The following is a 14,181-nucleotide window of genomic DNA, read 5'->3' as shown; positions in this document are numbered from 1 at the left end:
CACTGCTACACTTTTAGTGGACTTTTATAAATTCCAAATGACATTTACAAGTAAATCCAATTTTATTGTTCAACAACATAAAAATACTGCCTATGAAAATACATGTTTGTTATCGGCTGCATACTTCATATGCATATTTTAACAGCCAAAGAAAAACACCAGTATGACATAGTCCTTTAGGTTTAATGCACTTTAAAATGTCAGCACTCTATAATACAGATTAGTTTATCTAACTTATCTTATGCCCTTGTGTTAGATCTGACCTTTGTTTTATTGTTCTCCCCTGCTGCGGTGCATGTGAGCTAACAGTCTCTTAAGAGCAACATAATATATGTACAATACAGCATAAGGCTACTGGCCAACACTTCAGTGAGGTCTTCAGTTTGGATTTACATTCATATTATTCTATGTAGCAGTGACAGATGTTCTTTAAAGAAGTACCTCAACATTATGGGAAATCAGCTCATTTCTTGCCTAGAGATAAGTGAGAAGTTCAACATCAATCTCATGTTGGTATACGAAACCAGAAGAGGAGTAGCTAAGCTTAGTGACGGCAGGGGGAAAGAGTTGGCCTGGTTAATGTACAGTCACCGTGCAGCTAACTAATATTTTCATTGTCGATTAATCTGTAATTATTTTCTCAATTCTCAAATCGATTAGTTGTTCTAGCTATAAAATGTCAGCAGATCGTGAAAAATATCAATTAGTGTTTCCCAAAAGCCAAGATTATACTCTCAAATGTTTTGTTTTGACAAAGATAATCAGTTTACTGGCATAGAGGAGGAAAGAAACCGGAAAAGATTCACTACAGGTATGAGGTTGATATGTGTCTTTTCCTAAAACTCTTGGCAAGAAAGTAAGCATGTTTTCCCAAAATACTAAACTACCCCTCTAAAAAAGGATTTGTGGCCGGATGATACGTCCCTGTCGCAGCCACTCTCAGTGTAACAATATATGAATATGTCATTTTTCTTCCATTAAGGATTTTGAAAATAAACCTATGAACTTAAACTCTCTTACCAGTAGTGTGATACATTTGTATGATAATGATTTCATATAAAACAAAATGCTCTGTATCGAGCAAACAGCAGGCACTGCGGCTACATTAAGGCGTCTCACTCAGCCTTCATTTGGTCCCTGACATCTGAAGGCAGAGTTTCAAAGAGTGTTTCCTCAACTATAAGGCCACTGCGCTTCAAAGCACGACAGCAACCCAGCTCCTGTGGCAGGAGCTCAAAATGATTCCCTTTGAGGTCCAGGTAGGTCAGCAGAGCCAGGTAGGAAATTTTTGGCGAGAGTATGGACAGCGAGTTCTTGCCGAGCTTTAGCGTTTTGAGCTTCTTGCAAAAGAACAGTTCATCTGGTAAGTTCTCAAGTTTGTTACAGGTGACAGAGAAGTACTGCAGACTCTGAAGGACTCCGATTTCTGGAGGGATGAATCGGATGTCATTGTTGGAAAGGTCCAGGTAGCGCAACTTGTTGCACAAGAACAGGTGTGAGGGCAATATCTCGATCTTGTTGTGGCTGAAGTAGAGGCGCTCAAGGCTGCCGAGCTTTTTGATATGCTCTGGGATGTACATGATGCCGTTGTACCAAAGCTTCAGGCATGTAAGCTTCCGAAGATGCTGGAAGCTGACAATCTCCTCTATAGAACGAAGGTTGTTCTCTTTCAGGTCCAGCTCTTGCAGACTTGTCAGGCTGAAGATTGCGTGAGGAATACGTTCCAGATCACAACGCACGAGCTCCAGCTCTATCAGATTGGTCATCTTTTTCAGGTTGTTTAGCATCACTAACTTAGTGCCATCATTGTGTAAGTACAGCCGTTGCAGATGGCTGGAAACATCCACAATCGACTGGGGTATTTTGGTCAAATTACTCTTAAGGGAGAGAGTTTTCAGACACTTCATCTCTCGCAAAGACTCCAGAACTATATTCTTGGAGGCATCGGGGCTGAGAGAGCCGGTGAGACAGAGCTCCTCTAAGTTGCGCAGGCCGTACATCCAGTGTGGAAGTTCCCTGTTGTCGTCGAACTTCACACGCAGCACTTTCAGGTTCTCTTTGAGGAAGGAGGTAGCAGTTGTGTGCAACTTTAAAGAGCATTGGTAAAGAGACAGCTCCTGAAGGTCTTCCAGCTGAGAGATTGAGGCGGGGATGGTGACATTGTTGATGATCTCCAGCTTGAGTGACTGCAGCTCTGTCAGTTCAAAGACGGTGTCAGGTAAACCAGGAAGCATGAAGAGCTGAAGTTCAAGCCTGTTGTTGGCGTTTGTCTGGAGTCTCTGACGCAGTTTCTCCGTCGTCCATTCGTGGTTGAGATTGAGCTGTTTCAGTTTGTTCTCACTGACCTCGGACAAAAAAACTGCAAATCTTTTAGAGTACAGCGGGTCATACTGATCGATCATGTGCAGCATGAAAGCAAAGTCATTCTTGACATCCGGGATGTCGTTAATGCCCGTTTCCTGCCGCACATACTCAAAGGAGTATTCCTTAAGTGAGCGGTAAAACAGCCAGTAGGAGGTGTAAAGGCTTGTTAATCCATACACAGCCACCAAGCAAAGGTAACAGTAAGAAAGCTTTGAAAACAGATGAGCCATGGTGTGATTGCATTCAAAGTCTTTATAGCCCGTCATATCCTGGATCTCAACTTCACAACGTACTCTGTTCCGCACCTTGTTCACCAGAGAGCTGTTATAGGCAATGATCAGGAGGAATTTAAACACCTTGAACACAGTCTGGCGAACATACATAAGGTAAAGAATATCTCCTTCTTCAACGTGCAGACGGAACTTCTTCACTTTTTCAAAAAGAGCTTTAGCTTGTTCACCCTCTTTTTTATCAAGAACACTTGCTGATGGCTTTTCAACTACAATCTTCTCCGGGATCGATCGGAGGGACTGTGTCTTCTCCAGACTGCCCTCTCCAGGAGACACAGCAATGTTGGATCTTGAAGTGTTGCTCTTTTTATGGTCCTTTTCTTCTGGGTTTTCTCCAGACACCTCCGACAGAGCTCGCGTGGTCCAGGGAGAGTCGAAGCATTTTCCAAGCATTGAGATAAAATGCTCTATTTTAGAGCTAGAGCCAGGGAATTTGAACCAGAAGTTGCTACACACCATGAAAACTAGAGTGTGTATGAGGACTAAATAGGGAAAGTACTTGGCATACCAATGCAGAGCCTTCTCGTAACACATCTGATTGATGAAACTGTACTGCTGAAGATCCAGATCAGTCTTCAGGCCTGTCATTTCTCTCGGTACAGCTGAGGTATTGGATTGCAGGTGTAACAGTGACTTCACTTCCACTTCACTACTGTTCTCTGAAGTCGATGATATTCTCTGAGGAAGGCAGATGATTTTATCTTGCATTACCTAAAACAAAATGTAGAAATAAACAGAAAGATTAGCACAATTACATAAAACAAACTTTTAGACATAGCAGTCAATATGTTTAGGAAATCAGGTTTCTGTCAGCTTTCTTCAGCAGTAAGCAGGTTTCATAAATGTCATGCAGGCAAGAAAAACTGCTTTAAAAAGTACAACCACTGTATTTATTTGAATGATCCCAGTCGAGGATTCTTGCAGAAAAAAGCCATCTGAGAAAAAAAAAAAAAGGAAACCGACTTGTATATTTGATTTAGCACTTTGCAATTTGATTATCACCGTCATAACACTACAAATCAGTATCATATAAGCCTTCAAATCATGGGTCTACAACTCAGACTGAACATCTTTCATTACAACACAACTCCACAGCACTTCAAATTTTGCTCAGTGCATGGCTACTGTTGGACTGAGTGACAGGAGAGTGGAGAGATCACTGCTGCAGTACCATGTGTAGCTTGCAGAAGTCTAAATAGGTCAACATCTACTGCGGAAAATTGAACTATTTGGTATATTCAGAAACCTTTGTACTCTGAGGAGACGCTGTACTTTCACTACACATTCTCTCCTCTGACTGCACCTGGTACACACATACATACAGACATTGAAAAACTGCATAACCAGCAGGCACTGTATACAGGGTGTCCCAAAAGAGTTGACACCATTTCGCAAGCCAATAATTTTGGCAATTCTTGTTGAAATAACCTGAAATTTTCAGAGAATGTATAGAAACAGATCACAATTTTATATTTAATGTTTCATTTTTATTCTGTTTTCAGGTTGAGCCATGCCGTTCACTCCTAAAGAGAAGTCATTTTGCATCTTGGAATATGCTGATGTTGATGATGGTCTACCAGATCCTTTAGCCCTGCATAAGCAGCCTTCCTCTTTAAATGTTTGGTACCAAGTCCAAATTTGTTTGCCAGTTGGTGAAGTTTTTCCAAATTTTGCATTGAAGGCACTCTGCGCAGTCTTGGGTGACTGTGTGCGAGCATATTCCAGGACCTAAAACGACTTCTCTTTGGGAGTGAATGACATGGCTCAACCTGGAAACCGGGCAAAAACAAAACATTAAATATAAAATCTTTATCTGTTTCTATACATTCTGTGAAAATTGGAGGTTATTTCAACAAGAATTGCCAAAATTACTGGCCTGTGAAATGATGTAAATTTTTTTGGGACCCATAGTTTGCCCCTTTATGTCAAATTACTGAAAGCCTCACATGTCCCAAGATTGTGTTTTTCTTTCAATTTTTCACCAGAATACTACACAGATGATTAATTTTTACCATGACGGTACAACCTCTGGTTTTGGTCTTGTTCTACACAGGCTGTTTCTGTAGCTTTACATGCAGCTGAGCTACTCCTGTCCACGACCCCTTCAGGAAGAAAACAGTCTCTGCATCTGTGACTGACAGTGTGCGGTGCAGGACTTGACCACTCAGCAGATGTGAATAAGTGTGTGAGACCAAGACCTTCTATTGCTTCTAACTTTCTCTCTGAGTGATTATTTTACATAGAAATACTGCAGCATTCACAGCACATTCATTATTTATAACTCATGCATTGTGAGTTTCTCAGACAGCAGATGAGTTGAGGTTTCACTGAAGCACAACAGGTAACATGAAAACCCATCTGGTCCTTCTTTGTTGGTTTCGGTTTGCTCATAACTTTTCCATAATCTCCAATGTTACAATTTCTACATAGCTTTAATCTGTCTACATACGGTCAGAGCAAATGGCAATGTTAGCAACATTAGCTGCACACTGCGCTAACATTAAAGCTGCTGTCCGGAGTTTCCGTTTGTTTTCAATTTATGTATCATTTTTTAACAAAGCTTAAATGTGTTAGTCTAGTTCGATACTATAATATAAAGTTAGTATAACGCGAAATGAAAATTTATTCCTGAGCTCCGCCTTCCTCTCATAGACCCCCATGTTATTCCAAAAAGCGCCGGTTGCTGCCGACCAATCAAGTTCGAGCTTCCGCTTTGTCTTGCTGTCAATCAACGGTTACGCGCACAGCAAGCAAGCCGATGCAGAGGTGGGCGAGCTACGCACTACGCAACCGCGCGCACATTTGTTTTGCTTGTGGAGGAGAGAGCATCAGGGCTCAGCAACTTCCAGAAAAGTTACCAATCCCACGGCTTGTCAGGCCAAGAGACTGCAGGACGTTTTTTGGCTCGGGGTGCTCGCGTCGCTCCCCGACCACGGCCTCCATAGCCCGCCTGACGGCTTCGTTTAGATGCCCGACCTCTGGAGGAAGATGTTGGGGCGTCTGGGACATACTCTTCGTCAGAGGAGTCATGCAATTCTGAACTCTAGATAGAAATAAATAAACAATCTAACACATATACACGCGTAAATGCACTAAGTTTGATAAACAACGTCATCGAGAGGGATACACGAGTGTAATCACATATTGAAACTTTACTCATTCGTCCTAACAGATTCATGTTATTTTGGTATTAGGACAAGTTAGACTCAATACAGAATTCTAACGTAATTCCTTTATTATTTACTAAATGTACTAAATGTAGAAGAGGGGAAAACAGCAAAACAGGCAAGATGCTGCAGCACTCCGGGCACTCCTCTCATGTACTCCGCGCGTGCACAAATAAAGGGGCGAAATCAGAGGGAGGGTGGGACCAACAGTGTTTTGGGAGACGCTGCGATTCAAACTCCGGACAGCAGCTTTAAGGATTTTCTCAAGACAAAATAAAAGTAATCTACTGGGTCTTCAGCTCCACAGACACAGGTAGCAGATGACAACACTTGAGTTCACTCCAGCAGCCAACAAAACAGCAAAACATTTGGTTTTAATTGCTCTTGGCTGAGACATTTTAGAGTTAAAATAAAAGAAGCAGCTCCCGAAATTAAATAAAAGCATGGGACTGCGAGGCAGCTGCTCATTCTGAATGTCTCACCTGGAAGCAGAGGGCAGTAAAGGGGCAGGATTGTGTAAATTGTTAGCAAAATGATTGTTGGTTCCTCAGTTTCTATATAGAAACTAAATAAAATTCTTGCTGACTTATAAAACAGGTGGGCCACCTAGTTGTCAAAGGTCATGAGGAATGGCAGTAGTAAGTATAGTAAGATTCTCTTTTATTTTACACTTCCAATTTTTGAAGACATACAAAACGTAATGAATATGAATTATTACCATAAGGTTTGGTTTTACCTCGGTTTTTGCTTTGAATTTTGAACCTTTAGTCAATCCTGGTGTTTTTTTTAACCTAACATGTGGTGCACATGCAGTAAGTGTGTTGGATACCAACAATATTTCAAGTTAAGTTACCAGAAGTTGCTGCTTGTACATAGAGATGTACCATGTTATGGCAGTGTATGTAAACGGCAGGGCAGCACGGTGATGCAGTCATTAGCACTGTCACTTCACTGTAAGAAGGTTCTGGGTTTGAACCTGCTGGTCTGGTGAGATCTTTCTGGGTGCAGGTTGCATGTTCTTTCTGTGCCTGCGTGGGCTTCCTCTGAGTGATCGGGCGTCTTCCCACAGTCCAAAGATATGCATAGACTAATTGGTGATTCTAAATTGGCTGCAGGTGTGAGTGTCTGTCTCTGTGCGTTAGCCCTGCAACGAACTGAATCTGTCCAGGGTACACCTGGTCTCTCACTCACTGTCAGCTGGCATATGCTCCTGCCCCCATGACTCTCTATCGAAAAAAGCTGCATAAAATGGATGGCTAAATGGATATAAACTCCGCTAGTTGTGTGTAATTTGTTTTCTAGAGTGCATGTAAATGTGCTGTATAAAGGTCAGTATCATTAAACAACAAATTCCTTTGGTGATTACTTGTAATGTAAATAACAGGCAGCTGCTTGCCTCTGCCAATAACAGGAAATGAGCATTTCAGTTCATTGGTGAGAGACATTCTGTACACTCTGAATGGCTGAAACTCAGTTACTCCACCCATTTTAGGGTAAGAAACTATGGCAGTCTATGAATGCACATTTATAAAGACTGGCTACAAAGGGCAACACAGTTGTGCTGCAGACATCACAGACACAAAGTCAAGTCTGCAGAGGTCTCTGATGAGCTGATCTGCACAATTTTACAAACTACATCTGTGTTTCTCCTACTAAACTCTAAATGAAAGGATTGTTGTGTCAAACAATGTAATGACAAAAATTTACTTATAAAGTAAACTTGGCCACAGACTTAATCATTCACTCAATTTACTGACTGTTAGATCATGTCCAAACACTGTTATGGTAACAGTGAGAAACAATGGCTGATCCCACCCTGATAAATATCCTGTTAACAGTTTTTCTCAAAATGTTTTCATATTATTTCCAGGATTTACACTACAGAGCCTCACAGCAGCCAAAAATGTCCCTATTCCACACAGAGAGAGAAGTCAAGCAGCAGGCCACAGCAGTTTGGAATCTGATGTTTACTAAAAGGGGCTGGGTGGGTAAATGTTTCCACTGTGAGCTCCTGATGGGCTGAATGCTTCCTTTGCTGCACGAAGGCCAGGTTGTAAAAGCACAGAATTAGCGTTTTGAGCTTGTGCCAGTGCAGAAGGCAGTGCAGTAATGTTCCATCAGAGAGCCAATAGACTTTCTCTGGTAGATTAAATTATTACAGATTTAATCAAAAAAATGTCGAGCAGCTGCTTTTACCTCATAAACATGCTGGAGTTCAAACTGAGCTACATTCCCTTAAGTAGAGATGTCTTGGTGAAGCATTGGTACTTACCTGAAGAGTGCATCCAAAGACACCAATCATGAGCATGATTACAGACAGATAGTCAGTGAACACATCCCACCATGGCTTCAGGACCCTGAACGCTGGCTGCTGTTCAGAGAACTGCCGGAATTCCATCACAGGAATCATGATGCCTGCTGGGAAAGAATGGGACATTAGACTTTTAGCGAGGACAATGGGAAAAATGAAATGGCCATGGAGAGGTGAAACACTGCCATTCTCTAATTCACAGGATGTTCCAATCAAACAGCTCACAACGGTTTAATGTATGAGCCTTAATTTAGGGTCTCTTCTAAATGCATTGTAATATGTGACCCTTTGATTTGGCATGTAGTGCCACCATCAGGCCACATTTGACCACTACTTGACCCATTTGCAAACACATTCAGCCTCAGTGTTTAGTGCTTATTAATAGATTTTACCCCAACAACATGCAAAACCAAGATGATGAAGATGGTAATAACACTAGATCTGCAGTATTTTGGCAGCTTAGCTACAGGTGGCTTGCTGCTGAAAGAACTCTTTTTAAATCAAATGTTACAAGTGAGGGCTGGATCTGGCGGAGCACTTAAAGGTACCATGGATAGCAATTTGTCGATCACAAAGTAGTCATGCACATACCTGGCTTTATCAACTGTTTTCCTCTAAGCGGGACCCTGATTTACTAAATGAACAACATGTATTCAAGGACGCTTGAAATTAGCAAGTGAGACCATAAGCTCTTCAGGAAAATGTTTATGGAGGGAACAGATCAAGTAAGAAGTTGGGCCATTTTCCTCATGGACTTCTATCCAATCAGACTTATTTTTGCAACCAGAGATGTCGCCCCATGCTGGCTGTTAGAAAGAATGCAGGTTAAGGGCACTTCTATGCTTGCTTCACTTTTTAAAACTGAAAGCTATGTCCATCTTTTCTGTTCAGTGCATGCTACAGTGCTAATGTTACAAACAGGAAATTGCTACATTTATCACTGCTATTAGCATTTAGCTCCAAGCACTTCCCCCACTATCCAGAGGAGCTTTGAATGCTCTACTTTTCCCTCTTGTCCTCCAAGGATTAGCTCAGCAATGATAAACATTAACTGACATATACAGTACTTAATGTTCCCTCAACCTGATGAGTACCTCTTGAGAGGAAATTTGACGTTACACAAATGCACATTTCCAAAGTAATTATTTAAAAGTCGGTGCCCACAAACACTAAATAAATGACTCATTTTGTAAACGCTTGTGACAAGTGTTTGGACATTAACGTCACAGTCCAAGAAGCCCACTTGTTTGCAAAGTGGTCTCACACCTGAGCACATGATGACTGACAAAACTAACCAAAACCAGATCTCAGCACTTTGGTTGTGTACATACAGCAGCATACAGTCTTGGAGCCATGAATCTCTTTACAGAATATTACCAACCGGACTTTGTTAAGAGCAGCAGGATGAAAATGTGTGGTGTTTCCCTGATGCTGCTGTCTGCTCACACTCTCTATGGTCACCTTCTCTAAAGTGCTGCAGCTGCAAGTATCCTGTTTCAAGCGTCTGTCTGACTTTAGATTGGCTGTGGTGTTCAAACTGAGAGGACATGTGATGAACACTTACAATGGAGATTTTTAAAGTAAAACATCTCAGCATGAAATATACATATGAATACTGGCCATGCTGTTTGAGTTTGATGAATAATCCAGAAGGTGGTAGATGTGCAATGTTTTATCATCTGCACCTCCACAGCATAAAAGAGACAGCTGCTATCAATAGGTCAATACTGTTCTATTCAAAGTTTAGTCCATTATTAATAAGATTAGGTTTTGTTGAATAGGACGCTAAAAGCCTGGGGGCTTTTAGAGGTCATATTTTTCAGAGTCCAATTAAATTTTTCACACATTATGTATTTATTGATTCTTCCACCTTAGTGTCAGAGCAACAGGAAGGTTTTAGAACAGCTATCCAGGCAATGTTTAAACCTGCTATTGATGGTTGAATCATTTTTGCCCCATAGCTTTGTTTGTATATAACATTGCAAATAGCTGTATGTGCCTTTGTTTACATCTGTCCCAGCGAGGTTTTGTTTTGTTGCTGAAAATGTAAGAAAAACTACTTCATAAACCCATATTATTGTATTTGGTTTGAACTACAGTGTGTGATATTGTTGCTCTTGTGCATGTAAAATGTCTGCAAGCTTACAGAGCCCAAAGACAACAGAAAAGGAAGTTCTTCATTCCCACAGAAAACACTGCTCCTTTCCTGCATAAAATGCTTTGTTTCAGCCCTCTGAACCCCCAAACTCACTGGAGGGTTTGAAAAGCACATTTTCTTTTTTTAAAACTTGCCAAAATTATGCTATTTTTTAGAACTAGAAATTATAAAAACAGAAAGAATCGTCTGCTTTTCAAGCTTGTGATGGTCCTTGATTGAATCCACCTATAGCTGATTTTTTAAAAATGTCGTCCAAACTTTTTTCCTGTTACTTCTTTGTGTCACCACATAATACAGAGCATCTGCCCAGCATCTAGTTTGGCCCTGAAACATATGAGCTTCTTCGCAGTCCTTCATTAGGGCCACATCTGTCAAAGCTACATCCCTATACTCAGAAATCTGGGGTTCCAATGTAACCTTGCTTCAAACATTTACTGCTTTTAGTATATTTTGATGCAAGGCTTTTACTTGCAATATTTGTTTTTAATTTGTTGCTACAACTTCAACAATGTGTAACTAAAAACAGTTTTCCATTACATGGTGCTCTTCGGGACAAAGCATAGCTGAAGGATGGGGATAATTATTATGAAAATATTACTTATATAATGCTGGGAGCACCACAAACTGCATTCCGTTATTTTAAAGAGGTAGTTCAGAAATTTAATGCTCAACTTCCAAAACGATGGCGTACTCATCTGATTTAGATAAAGACATTCTGACATTCAGGCCTGGACCTAAAGAGAAAACACACAGAAGGCACTTCATCTGTTGACTTCTCTTCTGCTCTCTCACTTATAGCTGAATTCTCATTACAGCTGTTCTAATTTTCATAGTTTCTGCTGTTTAAAAGTCACAGTGTGATCTGACAAACTCTCCACAGACATGACTTAGAGATGATGTGCTGTGAGTTCAGCTGTATTATCCTACATTTCAGAGCTACTCATAATATCTGAGAACAACTTCACAAGAAGTAGAAAATAACTTGTTTCAGTTGTGTTTGGACGATATTGACTGTGTCCATTTTGCGCTTTGTTTAAATTTAGAGACTAAACCTTTTCCAGTCTGTTAAGGGGTTTAATAGAAGCTTAACAGTGGCATCCTTCGACTGACATTCTGATATCAGTGATAAAAATGTATTTACATAGCTGTATACCAGAAGAAAAAGATATTGAGAACCAAGGAAACACTTGAAGAAACTCTGTGTGCTGGGTTAATAAACCAAAACAACTAATAGATAACTGATACACTGTAGATGTTCAGAATTTCTCATTCAACATTTTTGAAGTTTGCCTCTGACACTGATAGTTACATAGAGTCACCACACGACCCCTGTTGGTCTCCACAACTCACAGGACCCTTAAAGTCTCTAATAATAGGGTGACATTATATATATAAAAAGAAACACCACAAAGAAAAGAGGAGGAAAGAGACTTTAGGAAAGCCTACAGCTGCTGTAGGAAAACTACTGTCTTGCCGCTGGATGAGTCAGCCATTGAATAGAGCTGAGCAGGCCATATCCTCGTCCCTTCCTGACAGGAAACTTGTCTGAATCCCAGATATCCAAAAACAGACATGTTTGGAACACACCCAGCCCCAGGCACACAGAAGGTCCTGCCTCATTAGGGACATGGAAAAAAACTACCCGCATTGCAGGAACAGACTCGTTTCTTTTTTCTTTTTCTTTAATGAGACACACTTTTGTTGTAGACTTTGCTGTGAAACGGAAGAAGAGCTCCTGCAGTGAGAGCAGCTGGTGATTCATCCTGATATCAGCACAAACAGTCCATCAGTCGTCTGCTCCCAGCTCCGACCTTAAACACTGATGATGGGGGTTTTCAGGGTGATCTGAGCTGCGGATCGCTGTTAAACGCTCTGCTGGTCACTTTCCTTTACGCAGATCCCTCAGTGTTCAGTCCCTGCTCATGTGTCTGAGAGAAAACTAACGGGAATCAGTGGAAACTAGTTTGTGACGCGCTCCGCCAAAAACAAACTGCGCTATTGTGCTGTGAGCGGTGACCAGCAGTGTGTCCTGTAGAGATCGTGATCCGTATCAAAGTCTTACTTACCTTTAGATGAGAGTTGGACTCGAAGCCTTTACTCGATGGAGTCTCGGATCATGATGTGCCGTCTTTCCTCTGTGTCCGCCAACCTTCCTGGATCCTCAGCCGGACCATGCAGGCATTCACTGTCACCAGAGGGGCGTGGACTCCTGCACAAACCCCAGCAGACCCTCCAGCCTGCATGTTGTCTCCGGGACAGCTGACACTGATCTGCACAGAGTAACAATCATGATAATTGTAAGAGCATTACACAGACTCATACTCACACAGAAGCCACTCTGGGTTGGTTTGACCCAAGTCCTGGATTTTACCATTTAACTCAGAATACTGGGTTGTACATTTGCCCCAGCTTATTGAATTAGGTATGTCCTCTCTCACTGTCTTTTATATATATATATATATATATATATTATGGCATGCCGTTTAGGAAATTATATATATAATGAAAGTCGATATATATATAATGAAACTTGATATATATATAATGAAACTTGATATATATATAATGAAACTTGATATATATATAATGAAAGTCGATATATATATAATGAAACTTGATATATATATAATGAAACTTGATATATATATAATGAAAGTCGATATATATATAATGAAACTTGATATATATATAATGAAAGTTGATATATATATATATATCAACTTTCATTATATATATATCGACTTTCATTATATATATATATCAACTTTCATTATATATATATCTCGACTTTCATTATATATATATATATCGACTTTCATTATATATATATATCGACTTTCACTATATATATATCAACTTTCATTATATATATATCAAGTTTCATTATATATATATATCAACTTTCATTATATATATATCAAGTTTCATTATATATATATCGACTTTCATTATATATATATCAACTTTCATTATATATATATATATATATCAACTTTCATTATATATATATCAACTTTCATTATATATATATCAACTTTCATTATATATATATATCAACTTTCATTATATATATATCAATTTTCATTATATATATATCAAGTTTCATTATATATATATCGAGTTTCATTATATATATATCAAGTTTCATTATATATATATCGAGTTTCATTATATATATATCAAGTTTCATTATATATATATCGAGTTTCATTATATATATATCAAGTTTCATTATATATATAATTTCCTAAACGGCATGCCATAATATATATATATATATATATATATATATATATATATATATATATATATATATATATATATGCATACACACACACACACACACACACACACACATATATATATATATATATATATATATGGAGAGTTCATTTGCAAAAACAGATAACTCCGTTTTGATACATTTTCAGAAAACTTTTTATTGTTTACTTGAGATAATATCAATCAAACTGAAGTTGAGTGTAGTTGACTCAGTAGTAAAATACATGACAAAATAGAGAAAAAATAAATTATTAGTGTTAATATTATTATTATTATCTCAAGTAAACAATAAAAAAAATGAGTTTTCTGAAAACGAAGTTAACTGTTTTTGCAAATGAACTCTTCATATATATATATATATATATATATATATATATATGTATATATTCATCAACATGACTGTCAGAGGAAGTTCTCCTGTATTTTCCACCTTGAAACTCTTTGTGATGGCATATAGGGGCTTATTGGTGCACAACCATCACAACACTCCATTAGAGTTGACTGAGGAACATTGAAGTGTAGAGAAGCCCCTGGAGATATATCCATCCATCCATCCTCTATGCACCGCTTTATCCTCACTAGGGTCGCGGGGGGTGCTGGAGCCTATCC

General features: G+C 39.3%; 1 protein-coding gene across 2 annotated transcripts; it reads right to left on the bottom strand.

Moving 5' to 3' along the window:
* Positions 1-43: 43 nt before the first annotated feature.
* On the bottom strand, positions 44-12,678 carry lrrc8c (leucine rich repeat containing 8 VRAC subunit C). 2 transcript variants are annotated; one of them, XM_022192005.2, is made up of 3 exons: positions 12,357-12,678; positions 8,094-8,239; positions 44-3,365 (listed from the first exon to the last, which is right to left on the bottom strand). In XM_022192005.2, the coding sequence occupies exons 2-3, from the start codon at positions 8,229-8,231 to the stop codon at positions 1,116-1,118; spliced, it is 2,388 nt and encodes a 795-aa protein (XP_022047697.1). In that variant the 5' UTR covers positions 8,232-8,239; positions 12,357-12,678; the 3' UTR covers positions 44-1,115. The 2 variants fall into 2 exon arrangements, with proteins under 2 accessions (XP_022047697.1, XP_022047698.1); XM_022192006.2 differs by having other exon boundaries at positions 8,094-8,236.
* Positions 12,679-14,181: the final 1,503 nt, after the last annotated feature.

Source organism: Acanthochromis polyacanthus, chromosome 4, assembly GCF_021347895.1.
Source record: "Acanthochromis polyacanthus isolate Apoly-LR-REF ecotype Palm Island chromosome 4, KAUST_Apoly_ChrSc, whole genome shotgun sequence".
Lineage (NCBI taxonomy): Eukaryota > Metazoa > Chordata > Actinopteri > Pomacentridae > Acanthochromis > Acanthochromis polyacanthus.
Note: the sequence above shows the minus strand (reverse complement) of the source record. Positions and strands in the feature narration are given on the sequence as shown.

Excerpts from the sequence above, each read along its gene's own strand:
- lrrc8c (XM_022192005.2), bottom strand. The coding sequence starts at position 8,231 with ATGATTCCTGTGATGGAATTCCGGCAGTTCTCTGAACAGCAGCCAGCG. Across the intron at positions 3,366-8,093 it reads TCTTTGGATGCACTCTTCAG|GTAATGCAAGATAAAATCAT; the intron begins GTAAGTACCAAT and ends ATTTTGTTTTAG.